Below are 21,457 nucleotides of genomic sequence, written 5' to 3'. Positions count from 1 at the left end.
GGTTGAGGCTGCAGTGAGCCATGATCGTGCCACTGCACTCCAGCCTGGGTGAGAGTGAGGCCCTGTCTCAAAATAAATAAATAAGAATTAAAAGATATGTAAAACGCCTGGTTACTACTTTACAACCTAATTAATCCTGGATACTGTCGTTACTTCTCAGGGATCCAGGGTAACTCTTCCATCCAACAGAAACTAGCCCACCCTGTTAATGTATGTTTGTCAGCCTGGAAAACTATTTCTTCCCATTAAGAAAGTTAAATGCATTCCACCCCCAGCCCTAGCTATGCAGCCACCTGAAGGCCAGAGTAGCACTCCCAGGCCCTGGGGACAAACTTGGGCTCCTTATCAGTAATGTCATTCAAAGAACCAAGTAAGCCTAGGTTGCCCCTCTGACTTTACAGTCAACTAATTAGGCCCTTCTGATATCAGCTGGACTTTCTGCACCCCTGTGCCCAAATGTGAGACCACCTGCAAGGTTATATAATCCATGCAGGGCCCTGTCTCACAGTGTGGCGCACTCATCACCTTCCTTTTGGGTGGCCAGGTCTCCTCATTATATGTACTCAAAGCACTTCATACTTTTCCTTCTTAAAACTGAATTTAATTTGCAATTTAGTTTGAGGAAATTAAAAGTTGCAGAAAAGTTCTAAAGGATAATATAACCCATCACCTAGAATTTCCCACTGTAATCCATTTTATATCTCTTCTTTGATGACTGTAAGCTCTAGGGAGCAAGAAACCTGCCTGGATCCCCTCACACTCACCTGTAACAGAGCACATTGGAGCCAACAAGTGAGCCAAAGGGAGCCCAGGGGCCTGACCGTGTCGTGGAGTGCAGTGCCCCCTAGAGTCAACTCTCTTTAACAAGGCAAAGCTCGTGGGAGGTTTGCCTTTCCTCAGGCCACCAACTAATGCTGTACCTTACAGTGGACTGGTGCTAAGAAAAGGAATATAGTTCCAGTGTCAACACCCAGTCATGGACCTGGTTTGTCTCCACAGTCAGCAGGAATAACATGCGTTGGTCCCAAATACCCTTCACGCTAAATTGGCCACAGAGCTTGAATTCTCCCATTAGATTATCTTTGTGTTAAGATATTAAACAATCAGCCGGGCATGGTGGCTCACGCTTGTAATCCCAGCACTTTGGGAGGCTGAGGCGGGCAGATGACCTGAGGTCAGAAGTTCGAGACCAGCCTGGCCAACATGGTAAAACCCCATCTCTACTAAAAAAAAAATACAAAATTAGCTGGGCATGGTGGTGCATGCCTGTAATCCCAGCTACTCAGGAGGCTGAGGCAGGAGAATCACTTGAACTCCAGAGGCGGGGGTTGCAGTGAGCCAAGATAGTGCCACGGCACTCCAGCCTGGGTGACAGAGTGAGACTCTGTCTCAAAAAAAAAAAAAAGGAAAAAGAAATAAAAGATATTAAACAAGACTGTTGGGATTAAAGCATCTGGAGCTCACTACAAACTTGCTTTTAAGGACAGGTACTGGGATTAGGGAGTCGAATGTCATCCTCTGAGGCTAACCCAAGGAAACTGGTCTATGGTGTGGGGAAGAGTGGCAAGTAAATAAATAAATAAATAAACATAGAGGGCCAGGTGCAGTGTCTCATACCGGTAATCCCAGCACTTTGGGAGGCTGAGGCAGGTGGATCGCTTGAGCCCAGGAATTCGAGACCACCTAAGCAACATAGGGAGACCCTGTATCTACAAAAAGTTTTTAAAAAATTAGCCAGGCATGGGGGTGTGTGCCTGTGGTCCCAGTTACTCGGTAGGCTGAGGCAGGAGGATTGCTTGAGCCCAGGGGTTTGAGGCTGCAGTGAACTGTGACTCTACCACTGCACTCCAGCCTGGGCAACAGAGCAAGACCCTGTCTCAAAAAAAAAAAAAACACATAAAATTAAATAAACATAGAGATTTGGGGTTTGAAAGTCCTCCTTCTCACTCATCACCTAGAAATATTCCCCCAAATAGTCCCAACCACTTGCTCTCTGTAGGCCGGTCAAGAGAAGTGGGACCCAGTGGAGCTATTTGGAATATGGGAAGTGATGGCAGTGACTGCAAATTTGTTACAAACGACTACTCTCTCAGCAGCTCCAGGGCCGCAAGAAGGGGCCAGTGGGGTAACTCTGAGTTGTGGTTGTTGTTTGGGTTTTTTGGTGTTTTTTGTTTTGTTTTTGAGATGGAGTCTCGCCCTATCGCCCAGGCTGGAATGCAGTGCTGCAATCTCGGCTCACTGCAACTTCCGCCTCCTGGGTTCAAAGCAATTCTCTGCCTCAGGCTCCTGAGTAGCTGGGATTACAGGCGCCCGCCACCATGCCTGGCTAATTTTTGTATTTTTAGTAGAGACAGGGTTTTACCATGTTGGCCAAGCTGGTTTTGAACTCCTGACCTCATGATCCACCCACCTCAGCCTCCCAAAGTGCTGGGATTACAGGCGTGAGCCACCGCACCTGGCCTTTTTTTTTTTTAAGACAGGATTTTGCTCTGTCACCCAGGCTGGCATGCAGTGGGGCCATCATAGCTGACTGCAGCCTCAACCTCCTGAGCTCAAGTGATCCTCCCATCTCAGCCTCCCAAATAGCTAGGACCACAGGCACATGCCACCATGCCTGGCTAATTTTTTTTTTTTTTTTTGTAGAGACAGGGTCCCACTATGTTGCCCAGGCTGGCCTTGAACTTCTGGCTGAAAGCGAGTGAGCCTCCCACTTTGGCCTGGGGTAACTCCCACAGGGGCCTCCACTGCTGTGCAGGATCTGAAGCAGATCAACTAGAGCCTGAAAGGCATTCAGAACGAGCAGCAAGTGCAGGGTTGAGTGGAACAGAATGGAGACAGCTATCGCAGGAGGGCAGCATGCAGTCTGGGGAGCGTGGAAAGAGACAGGATGGTGTGTGCTGCCAGCCAGTCCCAAGTTCCCATTGTGAGTGGATTTGTGGATCGGAGAGCCTTCTGAGCATCAGCCAGCAAAACCTCTTCCTCCTCTGATATAGTAGAAGAATCCTGAACTGTGGATTGGATCTTAGTCTTTTTTTTTTTTTTTTTTTTTTTTTTGAGACGGAGTCTTGCTCTGTCACTGAGGCTAGAGTGCAGTGGCGTGATCTCGGCTTGCTGCAACCTCTGTCTCCCGTGTTGAAGCGATTCTCCTGCCTCAGCCTCCCGAGTAGCTGGAGTTACAGGCGCCCACCACCGTGCCCGGCTAATTTTTGTATTTTTAGTAGAGACAGGGTTTCACCATGTTGGCCAGGCTGGTTCTTGAACTCCTGACCTCGTGATCCACCCACCTCGGCCTCTTAAAGTGCTGGGATTACAGGCATGAGCCACTGCACCTGGTGGATCTTAGTCTTGATCTGCCCTTTGTAGACTCAAACACATCCCTTTTCCTCTTTGAGTTAATGTTCCTCTTTTGTACAATGGAGATGATGATATCTGCCTCTCAGGATTCTTTCAAGAACTAATGAAATGATTGATGTTGAAAGCTTTTCTGTGGGCTCTCACCCACTGTGTGCATGTGAGATGATGATGGTAAGTTTTGCCTGCTGCTTCCCCCCATCCCAAATCCAGTGAGCAAGTCTCTGTGGCATACCAGAAGGTGTGTTTTGCTGACCTTTCTTCAGGAAGCCCAGGCCAAATGAATTGGGACTCCAACAGTTCTCTAAACCAGTGTTTTTCACATTTTGGTTATTGTTGAAGCAAGGTGCAACGGTTCATGCCTGTAATGCCAGCACTTTGGGAAGCCAAGTCTTTGGGAAGCCAAAGCTTGAGGCCAGGAGTTAGAGACCAGCCTGGACAGCATAGTGACACCCCCTCATCCCTACCCCACCCCCACTCCCATCTCTACAGAAATTGAAACAAAAAAACAAAATAGGCCAGGTGTGGTGGCTCATGCCCGAAATCCCAGCATTTTGGGAGGCCAAGGTAGGAGGATCACTTGTGACCAGGAGCTCAAGGCAGCCTGGGCAACATAGTGAGACCCTGTCTCTACAAAAACAAAACAAAGAAACAAAAATTAGCCAGGTGTGGTGGCATATGCCTGTAGTCCTAGCATGTGGGAGGCTGAAGTGGGAGGATCACTTGAGCTCTGGAGTTCAAAGCTGCAGTGAGCTATGATGGTACCACTGCACTACAGCCTGGGCAACAGAGCAAAGCCTTGTCTCTTTTTTTCTTTTTTTTTTTCCTTTTTTTTTTTTTTTTTTTGAGACTGAGTCTCACTCTTTCCCAGGCTGGAGTGTAGTGGTATAATCTCGGTTTACTGCAGCCTCTGCCTCCTGGGTTCAAGTGATTCTCCTGCCTCAGCCTCCAGAGTAGCTGGGATTACAGGCACCTGCCACAACGCCCAGCTAATTTTTGTATTTTTAGTAGAGACGGGGTTTCACCATATTAGCCAGGCTAGTCTCGAACTCTGGACCTCAGGTGATCTATCCTCCTCCGCCTCCCAAAGTGCTGGGATTGCAGGCATCAGCCACGGTGCCCAGCCAAAACCCTATCTCTTAAAAACAAAACAAAACAAAACAAAACAACAACAACAACTCATTGATGGGCCTTAATCTCAGATTGATGGGCCTTAATCTCAGATTGATGGGCAGCAACAACAATTATTCATTGATGGGCCTTAATCTCAGAATTTCCAATTGAGTAGGTCTGGGGTGGGGCCCAATAATTTGCATTTTTAACAAGTTCCCACCATTTCTCTAAACGGATGAAGTTCTTCTACATCTGGCAGGAAAGGTTGGCCTCCGTTGCCCTCTGCTGGCCAGACTATAAATTTAACTGTCATGTTTCCAGAGCAGCTGAAAAGCATGAAGTATGAGTTGGAAGGAAATAGAGTGGTCACCTGTCTGAGAACTAGGCCAGCCTACAAACAGCAGTCGTAAGTGTCTGTCACTTACAGTCGTAAGTGTCTGTCCTGGTTCATGAGGTCCAGGGACCATACTTTGAGAACCCACAGTCTTCACAAAATGCTCTCCGGACACACCACAAAATGTGAAGGACTATTATTTGCCTGTGAGGGTATTCTTTCCCAGCCCCTCTCTCGGTTTCTCTGGTTCTCTCACCCATATATGTTACTGGGTTACGATAGGAACACGCTAAGATTCACTCCCAATTTGCTCTCTCCAAGCCTCAGTTTTCTCATCTATAAAATGAGATAATGCCTACCTTACTGGGCTGTAGAGTGGATGAAATGAGAAGGTATGTCTTGTGCACAGTTCCTGACTTTCAGAAGGTGTTCAATAAACATGAGTTCATTGTTCTTGCTTTCTGATTCCTAGCTTCTCGGAAAATGGCAGTGACTAAGCTGGGCTCTTTTGGATTCCCACAGGTTTTTAAGCAACAGTCCTCAGGAGGGCCAAGGGAGTCTGATGGTGATGTCTTCCCCCAGGCTCATTCCCCTGTGGAAAGATTTAAAACTCCTCCTAAATGACACCATAAATAAAAGCAAGGTAATGTATATGTAGGACATAAACATATTATAGGTTGGCTGCTACCTGTCTTACAGTCATGAGCATTTCAGAAGAGCCACAGATTGTCCTTGAGAACAGGAAGCAAACAGGGTATACTATAGTCACCACCTTAGCAGGAGGTAGGCCATCAATTTCCATGAGTCACAGACTTCTCGCAAGGACATTTTGATAGTGGAAAGTGGACACTCTGGAGGATTGTAAGAGGAACTGACCTTCTGGAAAGAGAGTTTTTCTATTATTTTATTTTATTTATTTTGAGACACGGTCTCGTTCTGTCGCCCAGGCTGGAGTGCAGTGGCATGATCTCGGCTCACTGCAACCTCAGCCTCCCAGGTTCAAGCAATTCTCCTGCCTCAGCTGCCTCCCAAGTAGCTGAAACTACAGGCGCACGCCACCACGCCCAGCTAATTTTTTGTATTTTTAGTAGAGACGGGGTTTCACCATGTTGCCCAAGCTGGTCGTGAACTCCTGAGCTCAAGTAATCTGCCCGCCTCGGCCTCCCAAAGTGCTGGGATCACAGGCATGAGCCACCGCGCCTGGCTGAGAGATTTTTTAAAACAGGGGAGGAGGCACCAGAGAAAACAGTTGCCAAGCTCAGTTTTGCTATGGTTGGCTCTGCATACAAGGATCCCAGGGCCAGGCGTGGTGGCTTATGCCTGTAATGTCAGCACTTTGCCAGGGCGAGGTAGGCAGATCACCTGAGCTCGGGAGTTCAAGACCACACTGGGCAACATGGTGAAATCCCATCTCTACTAAAAATACAAAGTATTAGCCGGGTATGGTAGCCCATGCCTGTAGTTTCAGCTACTCGGGAGGCTGAGGCAGGAGAATCACTTGGAACCCAGGAGGCAAAGGTTGCAATGAGCCGAAATCAGGCCACTGCACTGCAGCATGGGGCCACAGAGCAAGATCTTGTCTCAAAAAAAAAAAAAAAAAAAAAAAAAAAACAGGATCCCAGATGCATGTTTCATAGCACATGCTGTATCACCATGGGATAATATATATATTGTATAAATTCTTGTCCTCTGTCAAATTTAAAGGCCAGATAGGGTGTCCCAAGAGTCTCACTTAGTGCAGCTTTAAGCTTCAGTAACTTAGAGCTGCACTGACTTTGGGAGACTCCGCTATATTCCATGTGTGCGTAAGGTGATGTACTTGCCTGACTATTCTGTTAAATATTGTGTCTTTTATGGTACATGTACCTTCTACACACAAGCGAGAATGTTAGAGGGGGCTGGACTCAGTAGCTCATGCCTGTAATCCCAGCACTTTGGGAGGCCGAGGCGGGCGGATTACCTGAGGTCTGGTGTTCAAGACCAGCGTGGCCAACATGATGAAACTCCATCTCCACTAAAAATACAAAAAATTAGCAGGGCCTGGTGGCATGTGCCTGTAGTCCCAGCTACTTGAGAGGCTGAAGCAGGACAATCGGTTGAACCTGGGAGGTAGAGGTTGCAGTGAGCTAGATCACGCTACTGCATTCCAGCCTGGGCAACAGAAAGAGACTCCATCTAAAAAACAAAACAAAAAAAAGAATGTTAGAGGGCAGGCATGGCTAATTTCATGTTGAAAAGAACATCATTTTTCCCCGTGTTCACACTATAAAATTTGCACACAGAGACTCTGCAGGGTTGTGTTCCCTCATGTATTGGGGGATTTGTTACATGCTTGTGAAGTATAGCTGTGCCACAGGTGATAAGTTATGCACGTGTGAGTGTAACAGGAGTAGGTCCTTCGGGTGGGAGGCATGACTTTGGGAACTGCTCCAACTGTGACTTGTGCGAGAATATATTTAGTGCCTCTGTGCCCTGGCCTCTTAGTTTATGCCACGCCTCTCTCCAGCAACCTTCGGAAGACCCAAAGAACTGCCTAGTTGTGCTGAGTGACCGGTCCCAGGTACTGTTCAAAGAGTCTCGCTATCCTCAAAATATGCCGTGTGTATGCTATTACTTCAGTGATGCCCACTTCTTCGCCTCCCTCTCTTGGGTGACATCAAACACAAAAGAAATACAAGTAAGACTGCCTTTCTTACCCTTCTTGGCCCATTCTCCAAGAGCCATGCCCATATAACTGTTAGCCCAGATTGACAAAGGAGGATATTCCCCATGGATGAATGTGGTCTGGAACCAGAAATCTCTCCTCATCCTTTCTCCAATTATAGTCCCCATGTTGAGTAGGTTGTATGGTTCCCCCGAAGTAAACCAAGGTTAGGAAAAGGGTCCTAGGATTCCTGCCTCTACCATATTTCCAATTCCCATCACCAAGGGATAAAATCACTTGAGTCCTCCAATTCCTCCTTAACACAAAACATGGGGAAATAAGGGAATATTCTGCCCTACCATCAGCTCTAGGCAGTTTCATCTTTTTTTTTTTTTTTGAGACGGAGTCTCGCTCTGTCACGCAGGCTGGAGTGCAGTGGCGCAATCTTGGCTCACTGCAGCCTTTGCCTCCCGAATTCAAGCGATTCTCCTGCCTCAGCCTCTCGAGTAGCTGGGATTACAGGCACCGACACCACACCCAGCTAATTTTTGTATTTTTAGTAGAGATGGGGTTTCACCATGTTGGCCAGGCTGCTCTCGAACTTCTGACCTCAGGTGATCCACCCGCCTCGGCCTCCCAAAGTGCTGGGATTACAGGCGTGAACCACCTCACCCAGCCTAGGCAGTTTCCTTCTTATTCTCTTCTAGGCTGTAGCATGGATGAAGAGCAAAACTGAGGACATGGTTGAGAAAAGAACATTCTCCATGACTGAACGATTGCCACCCATCCAGTCCATGGTCCATGCAGGCTCCTTTCATATCCTCGTGGTCTACTGTGGTGACCTGATCCTGCGACTCTTTGGGGACCACTTTCGGGCATTCAAACCCCTGGGTAAAGTGCCCTGCCGCTTCAACATCAGCTGCCTCTGCTATGACCCGGAAATGAAGATGCTTCTGTCTGGCATCCTGGGGGCAGTGGTGACCTGGGTCATTGAGCGAGGTGGCACGGGCCTCCAAATAGCCCACATAGTCTCCATGCCAGGTGATGAGCTTGTCCAGGACATCGTGCTGAATGGTCCCAGTGGCTCCCTCCTGGCCCTGTGTGAGACGGTGGTGAGGGTCCTTATGCACCAGGGCAAGGGCCAGCTGGGAGAGGTAAAGAGGTTCACGTCCACCAGCAGCGGCTCCTCCATCACCTGCTGCTTCACCTGTTTTGATCAGGGCTTTCTCTATGCTGGAAACCAAGCCGGGGAAATCCAAGTTTGGAGCCTCCAGCAGGGCCATCCACTCCACAGTTTCCAGGCCCATCAATCAGGAGTGATCTGCATCCGCAGCCGACCAGAGGCCCACACCCTGCTAACAGCTGGTAGTGACAGCCTAATCAAGGAGTGGAACCTGACTTCAGGGAGCCTGCTTCGGCGGCTAGAGCTTGGCGAGGAGCTGTACCGGCTCCAGTTTATTGACAGCATTACTTTCTTCTGCCAAACTGCCCATAGTTTTTCCTTGCACCGCCTGCCCTGCTTCTACAGCCTCTTCAATGTCTGTGGCTCTGCTCCCCAGCAGTTGCGTCGGGTCTACTGTGGAAATAACTGGTTCCGGATCCTGTGTACCACCGAGGATGGCTTGTTGCGCTTTGTGTCCCCAGTAACAGGGGACCTTCTGGTTATCACCTGGCCCTTCTCAATCCTGGACCGGGCTGTGGATTGGGCCTACGACCCAGGTAAAGAGGAGCTCTTTGTAGCAACAGGCAGCTCAGAGGTTCTGGTATTTGACACAACCCGCTGCCCTTGCCCAGCCAAGTATCTCTTAGGCACCTCACCAAATTCTCAGGACTTTGTACAATGCCTGGCTTATGGGCATTTCAACTTGAGGCGGGGTCTAGAGGGACTGATATTCTCTGGGCACCAGAGTGGTGTGATAAGAGTGCTCTCCCAGCACAGCTGTGCTCGATTAGAAAAATTCATGCACTTTGGCGCTGTACTGGCACTCTCCACGCTGTCTGGAGGGATTTTTGGTGGCCAAGGAAACTCTCTGCTCTGTTCCTATGGAATGGATGACTATGTGCACCTGTCAGAAGCTGTGCTTGATGGGGTCAAAGTACAACTGCGGCCTCTCGCCAGCATTCTCAGCAGCTGTCACCTAACACATCTGATACTCTTGCCCAAGTCTGTGGGTGCCATCACAGAGACCAACTGCCTGCGTCTCTGGAAGTTCCATGATTTTCTGTCCTCTGGGTCACAGAATGGCTTGAAATTCATAGAAACACTGCCTCTGCACCTGTGTGCCATCACATCCTTTGATGTCTGCCTCTCCTTGAGTCTTTTTGTCACAGGTTCTGCCGATGGCTCTGTTCGGATCTGGGACTTCCATGGCAGACTCATAGCCATTCTGGACTCATCACTGCACTTTGGCCCAGTCTGTTTTGCAAATGACCGGGGTGACCTGCTTGTGACTTTTAACCAGAGTCTTTACCTAGTGTCCTGTTTAAAATTGCTTCCCCCAGCCCTGCTGACTCACCTTTCCTTTATGAGCATATCAGATGAAGTACTGGAAGTCCCTAAGCCTTTCATACCAAGCTTCTTCTTCTCCTTTGAGACCATGTTTGTGCCCAAGTACATCTACCCTGGACAAGCGCAACAGAAATTAGTGGGTCTGGAGAAACTTGTCAACAACCGGGCCATTGCCTTTGACCATTCTGTGCCACATGTGATAGAAGAAGATGAGGAAGGGAGCCCAGTGTTACTGCGTTCCTCCGTGCATTATTCTTTGCAGGACATGGAAGATTGGATGCAGGTGAGCAAACATTACCAATGCCATTATGTGCTTCCTCCCCAGCTACAACTGACTAGCTGGGATGGACTCAACCCCTATCAGATATTGCGATACTACTTTGGTCGTGGGCGGGAATGGCTTTTTGCCCCTGACTGCTATATCCCCAATTCAGTGATTCGTGCCCGTCTTTGGCCAGAGGGCACCCCAATATACCTACAGTGCAACCTGCATGCACCCCAGCGGGAGCTGGAATGGGACAGGTCTCAAGAATTCTTTTTCTGGCACAGCAGGGTAAGAGCTATAAGTAATACAGAATATCCAAAGAAGAAGGAGGAGGATGAACACTTCCTAGAAATGAGACTTTCCAAGGATGTAACCTACAGTGTCCTTACAGATGGAGCAAACCGAAGTTGGCTGGGAAGAAAGATGACTGAAATAACCATTAATAGCATGATTGAGACAATGCTCAATATTATGGTCCATGCTTCCTTGCTGAAGTACCAGTGCTGTGTTGGTGCACTAGGGCAAATCTTTGCCTCTTACCAGGTGTCCCCAGCCCTACGCTCTGAGACAGCCCGTCGGCTACTGGATGATACAACCAATTCCAACCCGCTGATCCGAGAACTAGCTTGGGAAGGGCTGAAGCGTCTAGGAATGATTACTCATCTTTTTGCCATGCCTCTGGCTCAAGGATTAATGGACAAGGATGAAAGAGTGAGGATCAAGACCCTAAGCCTCATGGCTGAGATTGGAATCCACTCTAGGACCTCACTGTTACAGCTGACCCAAAAACAAGAGACTTTTCGGGAGATGCAGTAAGTTTGTGCTTCCCTCAATTCTTCACCCCATTCGCCATTTTCCCCCTCCTTTCCTTTGCTATTTCTTCATCCCTGTTCATTAATTCTCCCTGATGTTTCTTCTTTCTCATAGCCTTTGCTCACTCCTAGATGACTATCCTTGACAATCCCCTGACTGTTCACTCCTCTTCCTCCTCCTCTTCCTTCTTTTTTTGAGACAGGGTCTTACTCTGTTGCCCAGGCTGGAGTGTAGTGGCGCGATCTTGGCTCACTACAACCTCTGCTTCCCAGGCTCAAGCAATCCTCCTGCCATAGCCTTCTGAGTAGCTGGGGCTACAAGCATGCACCACCACACTGGCTAATTGTTTGTAGAGACAGAGTCTCACTATATTGCCCAGGCTGGTCTCGAACTCCTGGGCTCAAGAAATCTTCCTGCCACCTTGGCTTCCCAAAGTGCTAGGAGTACAGGCATGAGCTACCATACCTGGCCTGCTCACCCCTTTCTCCATTGCTTTTCCTATGTGTCCGCTACTTCTTCAAGTTCCATTTTCATCCTTTTCTCTTGCTTCTACAGCCTCCAATACAGATCACTCCATTCATTGCCATCTTGGCTTCCTAGATAGTTTCTTTTGTCTCAGCCATTATTTTCCTCTGCATATGCCATCTCTCTTGGCCACTTTGCCAAGCCTCCTGCCTGTTCCACAACCGTTTTTTGCTTCCCATTTTCCCTTTTGTTCCTGACTCAGCATAGTCCTTCTTCTCCTTTGACTTTCATAGGCAGCAGATGATCGGGGAGGAACCCCTGGACCATCTGCTGGGGATGCGGGCCACAGATCTCCAAATCCTTTCCACTCAAGTGGAGCAGAGATTGAATGAAAACCTGACCCTGTCACATAGAGATGAAAAGCCGGCTTTTTCTTTAGATGTCTCAATGCCTTCTGAACTTAAATCCTCCCTGAAACCTCCTACAGTTTCTGAAGAATCTGAAGTGGCCATCAAGCCCAGCAAAGGCCAAAGACGAGGCCGAGCAGGGGTCAAAAAGCATAGTATGTAAGGGGTAATCTGGTCTGTGCCTCAGGGTCCCCAAGAGGCAGGGTAGTTAGGGTTAAAGTGGATCAAGAGATACTAGGTGGGCTGGCGGGACATGATGGCTCATGCCTGTAATTCCAGCACTGGGATGCTGAGGTGGGCAGATCACTTGAGGTCAGGAGCTTGAGACCAGCCCGGCCAACATGGTGAAACCCCGTCTCTACTAAAAATACAAAAATTAGCCAGGCATGATGGTGGGTGCCTGTAATCCCAGCTATTTGGGAGGCTGAGGTGGGAGAATCACTTGAACCCAGGAGGTGGAGGTTGCAATGAGCAGAGATGGTGCCACTGCACTCCAGCCTGGGTGACAGAGCGAAACTCCATCTCAAAAAAAAAAAAAAAAAAGAGAGATACCAGGTGGGAAGAGAGATAAGTGGAAAGATCTCATCATAGAAAAGACACTCTCGGGTGAGGGACTAAGGGAGGGCTAGCATTAGGAGAAATACCTAATGTAGATGATGATGGGTTGATGGGTGCAGCAAACCACCATGGCACCTGTATACCTATGTAACAAACCTGCACGTTTTGCACATGTATCCCAGAACTTAAAGTATAATTTTTTAAAAAAGTGTATAGATAAGGAAATTATAGTGTATTCATAAACTGAAATACTACTGTGATAAAAAAGAGTGATACATGCAACAACATGGAAGAATCTCAAAAACTATTGAAAGAAAGCAGACACAAAAGAGCACATTTTTTAATGATTCTATTTATTTGGAATCCTAAAAAAGGCAAATGAATCTACAGTCACAGAAAGCAGATCAGTGGTTGCCTAGGGCCAGAGGTTAAGGGTAGATAGATGTTGACTGGGACACTATATAGGAGGGAATTTAGGGGGATAATAGAAATGCCTTATATCCTGATTGTGATTGCAGTAATTACAAAAGTGTATACATTTTTCAAACTCATCAAACTGTTTGCTTAAAATGGGTATATCCTGTTTAAATTATACCTCAGTAAAATTGATTTTTATGAAAGCAATGAAAAAAAAAGACTTTCTAAGGAAGGATCCACTCAAACTCAGGAAGACTCTAAGGCCTAGCTCTCTAGGATTTGGCAGGAGGAGGGGGCTAGGAATAAAGCAAAGAGAATGCTTTTTTTTTTTTTAAGGCCTCAGTTCTCTCTGTTGCTACTTCTTATATGACAGTTCTTCTTAGCTCACACCTAATATTGGGAAGGGTTTCATGTAGCTTCCCATACTTTGCTTACCTCCATCTCTCGATTTTTACTGCAGGCCAAAAATGGTTGCGGGGTCTCAAGAAGACGAAAGAGAGAGACTCTAAACAGATGAGCACAGAGCCAGGCCTCTTAGAGGATAAAAGTGGGACTGAGGCCGCACCAATTGAGATGGAGGAAGCATCCGTCTATTCCAAATGGTCTTCACGCACCAGTGTAATAAAGCTCTCAAAAGATGTTGATTCTCAAGAGAAAGATATCTCGAAGGATCACATTGCATTGACCCTGAAGAGGCCGCAGAAAATACGTGACAAAAGAGACAAGAAAGCAACAGCTCAGAAACTCAAAAAGAAGCACAAAAAGAAGGGAAAAGAAGCCAAAGTTATAAATGAGGAAACTACACCTCCTGTAATGGAACAGCCAGTTACTAAAAAGGTTAAAATCCAAGGGCGGGGAGCCTCTGGAATATCTGGCCGCAGGTCAACCGCTGGAGATGGCTCATCATGGAGGGACGATCTATGTCGTCTTATGACCCTGAGGATATCTGGTTCCCAAACAAAAATGTCAGAAAATCTAAACGCTGAGCTAGTGACATTTGCTCAGGAGACGCTGGTAGATAGGCACCCCAGCTGGGAACTCTTTCAGGAGATCTGCCCCCTATTGAAGAAAGAAAGTAAGGTTCTGCTTGAGGACCTTGATTGGGATGTAGTCCCGCCAGAGAAGAAACCAATTTTTATCCAGGAAGGAGCAATTAGAGAGGACATGATACAAGGTGTGACCCAAGAGGTGATCAGACACAAGGAAGTGATGCCAAGGGAAGAAGAACAAGCACAAAAGAAAGCAAGAGACATGCTGGGCTTGGAGGAAACCCAAGTGATTTTGAAAAAGGGCAAGAAAGTTATTTTTTTAGAACCAGGTAATGTAACCATGGGAAAAGAAATATCAAAGAAAGAAGAGAAGAAAACCTTTCAGAAGTCACCTAAGCAAGGGAGGAAAGCTGTCCAGAAGGAAAGAAAAGTAGGAAAAATAAAGAGGGAAATGACCAAAGAAGAGAGGGATATGAGTGAGGAAGTGGAGGAAATGGCCACACTAGAGGAGAAAGTGGTCAAACAAGAAGGAAAACTGGTTATGATTGAGAGGACACCATCTTGGCAGGACTGGAAAAAGGCCTGGGATGAGTGGAAACAGGTCCATGGTGAGACAAGGAAATCCTGGAAGGCATGGAAGGAAGAATGGGAGAAGAGGCTTCTTCAGGAAGAGGAGAAACTACATCAGGCTGGAGCAAAGCTATCCCCGGAGGAGGAAATGCTTCAGGAGGACAAGAAGCTGAAATGGGAGGAGTGGAAACAAGTCTGGGAAAATATGTTATCATCTAAGTCCAAGGAGCAACAGTACAAGGATGAGGAAGAAGTGACTTTGGAGGAAGAAGTGTCTCGGGAGGGGGAAGAAAAAGAACAGCAGGTCACAGAAGAGCAGAGACAGATCCAAGAAGAACACAAACGGGCCAGAATACACAGGAAACGAGCCCGAGCTGAAAAAAAACGAGCCCAAGAAGAGAGGAAATTAGCACAAGAAGAAGAGAAACTTGCACAAGAAGAGAGACAGTTGGCCCAGGAAGAGAGAAAACTGGCCCAGGCATACATGAAAATAACCCAGGATGACAGGGAAATGGCCCAGGCAGAGGGTAAGATTGCCCAGAAAGAGGAAACACTGGCCCAAAGAGGGGAGAAGCTAAGCCAGGAGGCGGAGAAATTGGCCCAGAAAAGGAAGAAACTGGCCAAGAAATGGGAGAAAGTGGCTAGAGAAGAAGAGAAACTAGCAAAGAAAGGAGGGAAACTGGCTGAGGTGAAAAACATATTGGCCCAGAAAGTGGAAGAACTGCCCCAGAGGGAACAAAATCTGGACTGGCAAGAAAAGGAGCTGGCCCAGGAATTGGAGGAACTGGAATGGGACATGGAAGAACTGTCTTGGAAAGAAGAGGAACTGAATCAGGAAGAGGGGAAACTGGTTGAGGAAAAGAAGAAACTGGCTGAGGAAGAGGAGGCATTGGCCTGGCAAACGGAGAAACTGTCTGAAGAAGAGACAAAACTGGCCCAGGAAGAAGAGTTGCTGATCCAGGAAAAGGAGAAACTGGCCCAGCACAAGGAAAAAATGCCTGAGGAAGAGGAAAGACTGGGACGGAAAAGGGAGCAATTGATTGAGAAGAAGATGAAACTGGCCCAGAAAAGGGAAAGATGGATCAACAGCATGGAAGAACTCACAAAGAACAAGATGATACTGTACCAGAAGAAGAATCTGGCTCAGGAAAAGAAGAATCTGGCCCAGGAGAAGGAAAAATTGGCTCAGAGGAAAGAGAACCTACTCTATAATAAAGAAAGACTCACCCACAGCAAAAAGCAATTAGTGCAAGTAAAGAACAAATTGGGAATGTTCAAGAAGATACTGGCTCAGGTAGAGGAGAAGCTGACACAGGAAAAGGAGACCGTGATCAAGAAGAAGGAGAAACTGGCTGAAACAGAGAAAAAATTGGTCCAAGTAGAGGATAGGTTGGCCAAAAAACAGGAGAAATTGGCCCAGGAAAAAATGAAATTAGCTCTGGAGAAGGCAATGGTCCAAGGAAAGAAACGGCTCAGAGGAGAGTTGGATATTGCTAAGGAAGAAAAGGCATTGAACCTGGAAATGAAAAGACTGGCTGAGGAGAAGATGAGACTGGTTGAGGGAAAAGAAACACTGTCTAAGGGAGAGACTCCAGAAACTTCTAGACAAAGGAAAATGACTCAAGTTGAACAAGAACTATTTGAGAGAAAATTGTCACTAGAGGAGAAGATACTGCTACATGAAGACAGGATATTGGCCATGGAGGAAAGCGAAATTGCCAAAGGAAAACTGGAATTTACTAGAGAACAGAGAATATTTGTCCAGGGGCAAAGAAAGTTAGCCAAGGCTTCAAGGAAGTTGATTAAAAAAAGGGAGAGCCTTTCCAAGGAACCAGCAAAACTGAACAAAATCTTAAAGGCACTTCAAAAACTAACCAGGGATGAAAGGAAACTAACACAGGAAGAAATAAAAATGACAAAGATGAGGAGGGCACTCTTTGTTAAGGAGCACAGGCTGAGTATAGAACAGAGTAAGCTGGATATCAAAGAGTGGGATTTTTCTGAAAAACGATCAGAACTGACTAAAGATGAGAAGAAACTGGCTCGGAAGCAGAGAAAACTGGCCAACGAAATGAGAAGAATGATAAACAAAGAAGAAAAAATGACTGAGGAAGAGGGCAAATTGGCCAGAAAGCATTCAGAAGTCATACTGGATGATGAAGAGGAAGGAGGAATAGAAGAAGAAGAGGTAATCCCATTCCTTAAACGAAGGTGGAGAAAGAGGAAAGAGGCCAAGAGAGTTGACAAACCAAAGGAAAAGTTTTCCAGTCAAGTGGATGAAGTGGAAAGTGAAGAGCATTTTTCTGAAGAAATGGAAAGCCTGTTAGATGAACTAGAAAAGCAAGAGAGTTTGTCTTCTGAGGAGGAGGAGGAAAGGGAGGAAGAAGAGGAAAGGGAGGAGGAGGAGGAAAGGGAGGAGGAGGAGGAAAAGGAGGAGGAGAAAGGGGAGGAGAAGCAAGTGGAGAAAGAAGAGGAGGAGGAGAAGAAGAAGAAAAAGGAAAAGAAGAAGGAGGAGGTTCAGGAGAAGGAAGAAGTGTTTGAGGAGAAAGAAGAAATTATGAGTGAGGAAGAGACAGAAAGTTTGAGTGACGAGGAAGAGGAAGAGGAGAGCTGCTCATTGGAAGAAGAGGTGGACAGGGAAACAGAGATCTTAAAAAAAGAAAAACAATTTAAGTTACAAGAACAAAGAAGAAAGAGCCTAAGAGGAAGGGAAAGAGTCCTTTCCATTTTAAGAGGAGTTCCTCATGGCAAAGGCAGGGCTATAAGACTAGGAGTTCTAAAAAGCCCTTTGAAGAAACTGATGTCAACAGCTCTGGAGATGAAAGAGAAAACACCAGTGCCAGTGCCGGAGAAACAAATATCCTGGGAAGATAAAAAGGCCACAGTAGTTGAAATACCCAGGAAATTCTTAGGGACAATGGATAAAGAAAGAGAAGTGATGGGAAAATATGAACCCATACCTCCACATGTTTTGGGTACAGTTTTGGAGTCCCAAGCACAGGACTTAAAGACCCCATTTATGTCCCACATATTAAGGAGGACCGTGGAAGCTGAGGAACTCCAACACAAACCACTAGGTGCCTGGTGGAAGTGGTTTTTGCAGCATCCACCTCTGATGGGACAGACTGAGGTACAGTTACCTCTCTCCCAAATCCCAGCTAAGGAACAACATGCAGACGTAAGCCTCTCTGATGTAGAGTGGATCCGCCATGTCCTAGAACGAATGGAAGCGGGAGAACAGCTTTCCAGGGATGGTTTCCATAGACTGTGCCAGCTGCTCAAAGACCTCGCCTCAAAGGGAAACTTAGAATGGCTGCATCTGGCCAAACTTGAAGCCATTGTGTACCGTCACAGACAGGCCCTGGAGTCACAAGACACAAGGATCTCAAGTAGACAGTCCATGAGTCCAAAATACCTGAAAGTGATTCCTCCTATAAAAGCAAAGGAAAAGGAGAGCTGGCCAAAACCTTTGGCTGTCCCCACACAAAAGTCCCCATTAGCTACCAAGAGGATTCCAGACCCAAGGGCTAAAAATTGGCATCTTCTAGGAGAACCTTACAGAAGTGAGAGGGCACAGCAGATATCCATTGCTCACAAGGAGATGGAAATGCAATACTTTTATCCTGCCGCCAGAGACATTTTTCCAAGTGCCCATGCCTCTGTGGAAAAACAAACCCTGGCACTGATGTTTCAAAAGGACTTCTGGGATTTTAAGGATAAACACAGGTTTCCTAAACTGCCCAAGTTAGAGAAGAAGACACAGCCCATTTCTAAAAAAAAGGAAGAGTTGCCTTTGTGGGAGACATTTGTGGCACTGTACCATGTTTTGCGGATGCTGCAGCAGCGATATCCAAAAGACAGCACTGCTTGGATGGAACAGTTCTACCAGCTCATGGACCTGTACCAACTTAAGTCCCCCAGAATCCAGAAGCTGCTTCAGGAGCTGCTAATGAGAGAGGAACCTCAACCCCAAGAGATCATCTACGAAGAGGCCCTAAAAGCCACAGAGCTAGTTCCCGGGGAACGGCTGTTCTGCTGCCTGTTTTGTGGCAGTTCTCATACTCCTAGAAGTCCTCCGGAGTTCCAGGGTGCGGTACCCCTCCCATGGCAGAACTGTGTGCGCACCATCCTTCCCGTGGGCATTGCCCGGTATGGGATCTTAGAACTTGCCTGGAAGAGCCTGCCTGAAGCTGATCTTCATCTCACTAAGGCACTGACACACACCGTTGCTCCCACTCTCTAATTTGGGACTGACTGGAGGCTGGGACTTTTCATTGCCAACTGGAGAAAGGCCTAATTACCAGGATCTAGACCTTCATCTCTCTCTCTCTTTTTTTTTTTTTTGAGACGGTGTTTCACTCTTATTGCCCAGGCTGGAGTGCAATGACACGATCTCAGCTCACCGCAACCTCCGCCTCCCAGGTTCAAGCAAATCTCATGCCTCAGCCTCCCAAGTAGCTGGGATTACAGGTGTGAGCCACCACGCCCGGCCCTAGACCTTCATCTCTAGGCCCACACAGAGGTAGGGCCAGGTCGAAGCCCTTTCCCAGCTCTGGAAACACAGCTTCTATATGTGGAATAAAGAGGAGGTTCTTGTTTGCAACAAGCACTTTGATGTGTTCTTTCCCCGCAAACTTTGGTTCCCCAGGAAGGTAGCCAGGGAAACAACTTACTCACATAGTCCTGAGAGAGGGGGAAGCTTCCCAAAAGACAGTGGTGTCCACTATGTGGATGTATTGAGGCAGACGAGTCTGTCCTTGTCCTCTTCATTCCTTCCCACCATCCTCCCCAAGCACTCTAAGAAGGAAAGTACCAGACACAAAAACTAATGTACATTTGGCATGAATTTGAGGGGTATTGATATAGTGGAAAGAGAATGGGCTTTAGAATCAGAAGATGCAACATTTTCTCCCTTAGTATTTGGGGGCCTACAGTGGGGCTGACTCTTTTTCTGATTGTAGTTCTGTATGCTGATGACTTGAGTTCCAGATAGCAGGAATGGTGGATGTTGAGGAGATTCTCAGAGTAAAGGAATAATCTTCGAGTTTTAGCCAGTACCACCTCCACCTGGTGACTTCATCACTGGATGGCACTAAGGGGTGAGGCCATCTGAAGTTAAAGCAAAAAAAAAGAGTTTAGGCTAGGCATGGTGACTGACGCCTGTAATCGCAGCACTTTGGGAGGCCAAGGTGGGAGGATTGTTTGAGCCCAGGAGTTTGAGACCAGCCTGGGCAACATGGTGAAACCCCATCTCTACAAATTTTTTTTTTTTTTTTTGGGGTTGGAGTCTCACTCTGTCACCCAGGCTGGAGTGCAGGGGAGCACAATCTTGGCTCACTGCAACCTCCGTCTCTCAGTTCAAGCAATTCTCCTGCCTCGGCCTCCTGAGTAGCTGGGATTACAGGCACGTGCCACCATGCCCGGCTAATTTTTGTGTTTTTAGTAGAGACAGGGGTTTCACCATGTTGGTCAGGCTGGTCTCTAACTCCTGACTTTGTGATCTACCCGCCTCAGCCTCCCAAGGTGCCAGGATTACAGGCATGAGCCACTGTGCCCGGCCTGTTTTTTAATTAGCTAGGTGCAGTGATGTGTGCCTGCTGTAGTCTCAGCTACTCAGGAGGCTGAAGTGGGAAGATCACTTGAGCCTGGGAGGTTGAAACTGCAGTGAGCCATGGTTGTGCCACTGCACTCCAGCCTGGGCAAGAACAAGGCCCTGTCTCAAACAAACAAACAAACAAACAAACAAAAAGGAGCTAAGCTGATGTCCCTATGTCTTTCATTCCCTTTACTACCATCTAGACATGGAATTTGGGTAGGGTGATAGAATAAGAATTTGGAAAACTAGGTGTAGGCTCAGTTAGGCCCCCCCAGTTACTTAGGGACTTAATGAACCTTCCTTCTAGCAATTAAGGAGACAAGAGTTAAAGCAAAAGGAGTAGGCTGGGTGTGGTGGCTCACGCCTGTAATCCCAGCACTTTGGGACGTTGAAGTGGATCACTTGAGGCCAGGAGTTCAGGACCAGCCTGACCATCATGGTGAAAACTTGTCTCTTACAAAAATACAAAAAACTTAGTTGGGCATGGTGGTGTGTCTGTAATCCCAGCTACTCAGGAGGCTGAGGCAGAGGAATTGCTTGAACCCAGGAGGCAGAGGTTGCGGTGAGCCAAGATCATGCCACTGCACTCCAGCCTGGGTGACAGAGCGAGACTTCATCTTTAAAAAAAAAGGGGGGCAGTAAAGTTGTCACTGTTTTTCCCTGATCTCCTCTCCCTGCCACGGCAGAACTGCCTCTTTCCAGGCACACTGAGGCTTACTGCTGCTTCTAAAAAGTAGCCCATCTTTACCATTTGCCACTCCCCACCCCAGTCTCTCTTTTATTATCTTACCTCCTCTACCTCTTTTTTCTTTTGAGGGGAAGCAGAGGATAGAGGGCAAGAGAACATTCTGAGAAGTTAGATTCACCTCAGAGGCCAAGGGCAATGAGTGTCCTTGCTCTACAGTTGGGCTCTTCCATGGCAGACTACACGTCAGGCCACGCAGAATAGGTGAGAGCTGACCAGGCATGGTGGCTCACGCCTGTAATCCTAGCACTTTGGGAGGCCAAGGCAGGCGGAATGCCTAAGCTCAGGGGTTCGAGACCAGCCTGAGCAACATGGTGAAACTCCATCTCTACTAAAATACAGAAAAAAAAAATAGCCAGGTGTGGTGGCATGTGCCTATAGTCTCAGCTACTTGGGAGGCTGAGGCAGGAGAAGTGCTTGAACCTAGGAGGCAGAGGTTGCAGTGAGCCAAGATCATGCCACTGCACTCCATCCAGCCTGGGCGACAGAGCAAGACTCCATCTCCAAAAAATAATAATAATAAAATAAAAATTAAAAAAAGGATATGTGAGAGCTGTGGGCTGGGAGCAGGAAGACTCAAAAAGGATGATTCACCTGACAGCCAGGCAAGGCAGCAGGAGTTAAGGATAGCCCAGCTGGCTCTGCAGTCTTGACCTGAGTCATTTCTCCTTTTGGCCTCTG

The 21,457-nt window shown here is 47.3% G+C and overlaps 1 protein-coding gene across 5 annotated transcripts; it reads left to right on the top strand.

Moving 5' to 3' along the window:
• The first annotated feature begins 680 nt into the window (after positions 1-680).
• LOC100988876 (WD repeat-containing protein 87) lies at positions 681-19,059 on the top strand. Of its 5 annotated transcripts, none has more exons than XM_055103146.2 (6): positions 681-2,923; positions 5,321-5,441; positions 7,305-7,358; positions 8,150-11,028; positions 11,788-12,056; positions 13,337-19,059. In XM_055103146.2, the coding sequence occupies exons 1-6, from the start codon at positions 2,829-2,831 to the stop codon at positions 18,676-18,678; spliced, it is 8,760 nt and encodes a 2,919-aa protein (XP_054959121.2). In that variant the 5' UTR covers positions 681-2,828; the 3' UTR covers positions 18,679-19,059. The 5 variants fall into 5 exon arrangements, with proteins under 5 accessions (XP_054959121.2, XP_034800141.3, XP_054959123.2 ...); XM_034944250.3 differs by having other exon boundaries at positions 7,305-7,475; XM_055103148.2 differs by lacking the exon at positions 11,788-12,056 and having other exon boundaries at positions 13,337-14,210.
• The last annotated feature ends 2,398 nt before the right edge of the window (positions 19,060-21,457 follow it).

The sequence above is a fragment of the Pan paniscus genome, chromosome 20, assembly GCF_029289425.2.
Source record: "Pan paniscus chromosome 20, NHGRI_mPanPan1-v2.0_pri, whole genome shotgun sequence".
Taxonomy (NCBI): domain Eukaryota; kingdom Metazoa; phylum Chordata; class Mammalia; order Primates; family Hominidae; genus Pan; species Pan paniscus.
This window is presented reverse-complemented; position numbering and strand designations above follow the sequence as displayed.

Excerpts from the sequence above, each read along its gene's own strand:
- LOC100988876 (XM_034944250.3), top strand. The coding sequence starts at position 2,829 with ATGGAGACAGCTATCGCAGGAGGGCAGCATGCAGTCTGGGGAGCGTGG. Across the intron at positions 5,442-7,304 it reads ACACCATAAATAAAAGCAAG|CAACCTTCGGAAGACCCAAA; the intron begins GTAATGTATATG and ends GCCTCTCTCCAG. Across the intron at positions 12,057-13,336 it reads AGCAGGGGTCAAAAAGCATA|GCCAAAAATGGTTGCGGGGT; the intron begins GTATGTAAGGGG and ends TTTTTACTGCAG.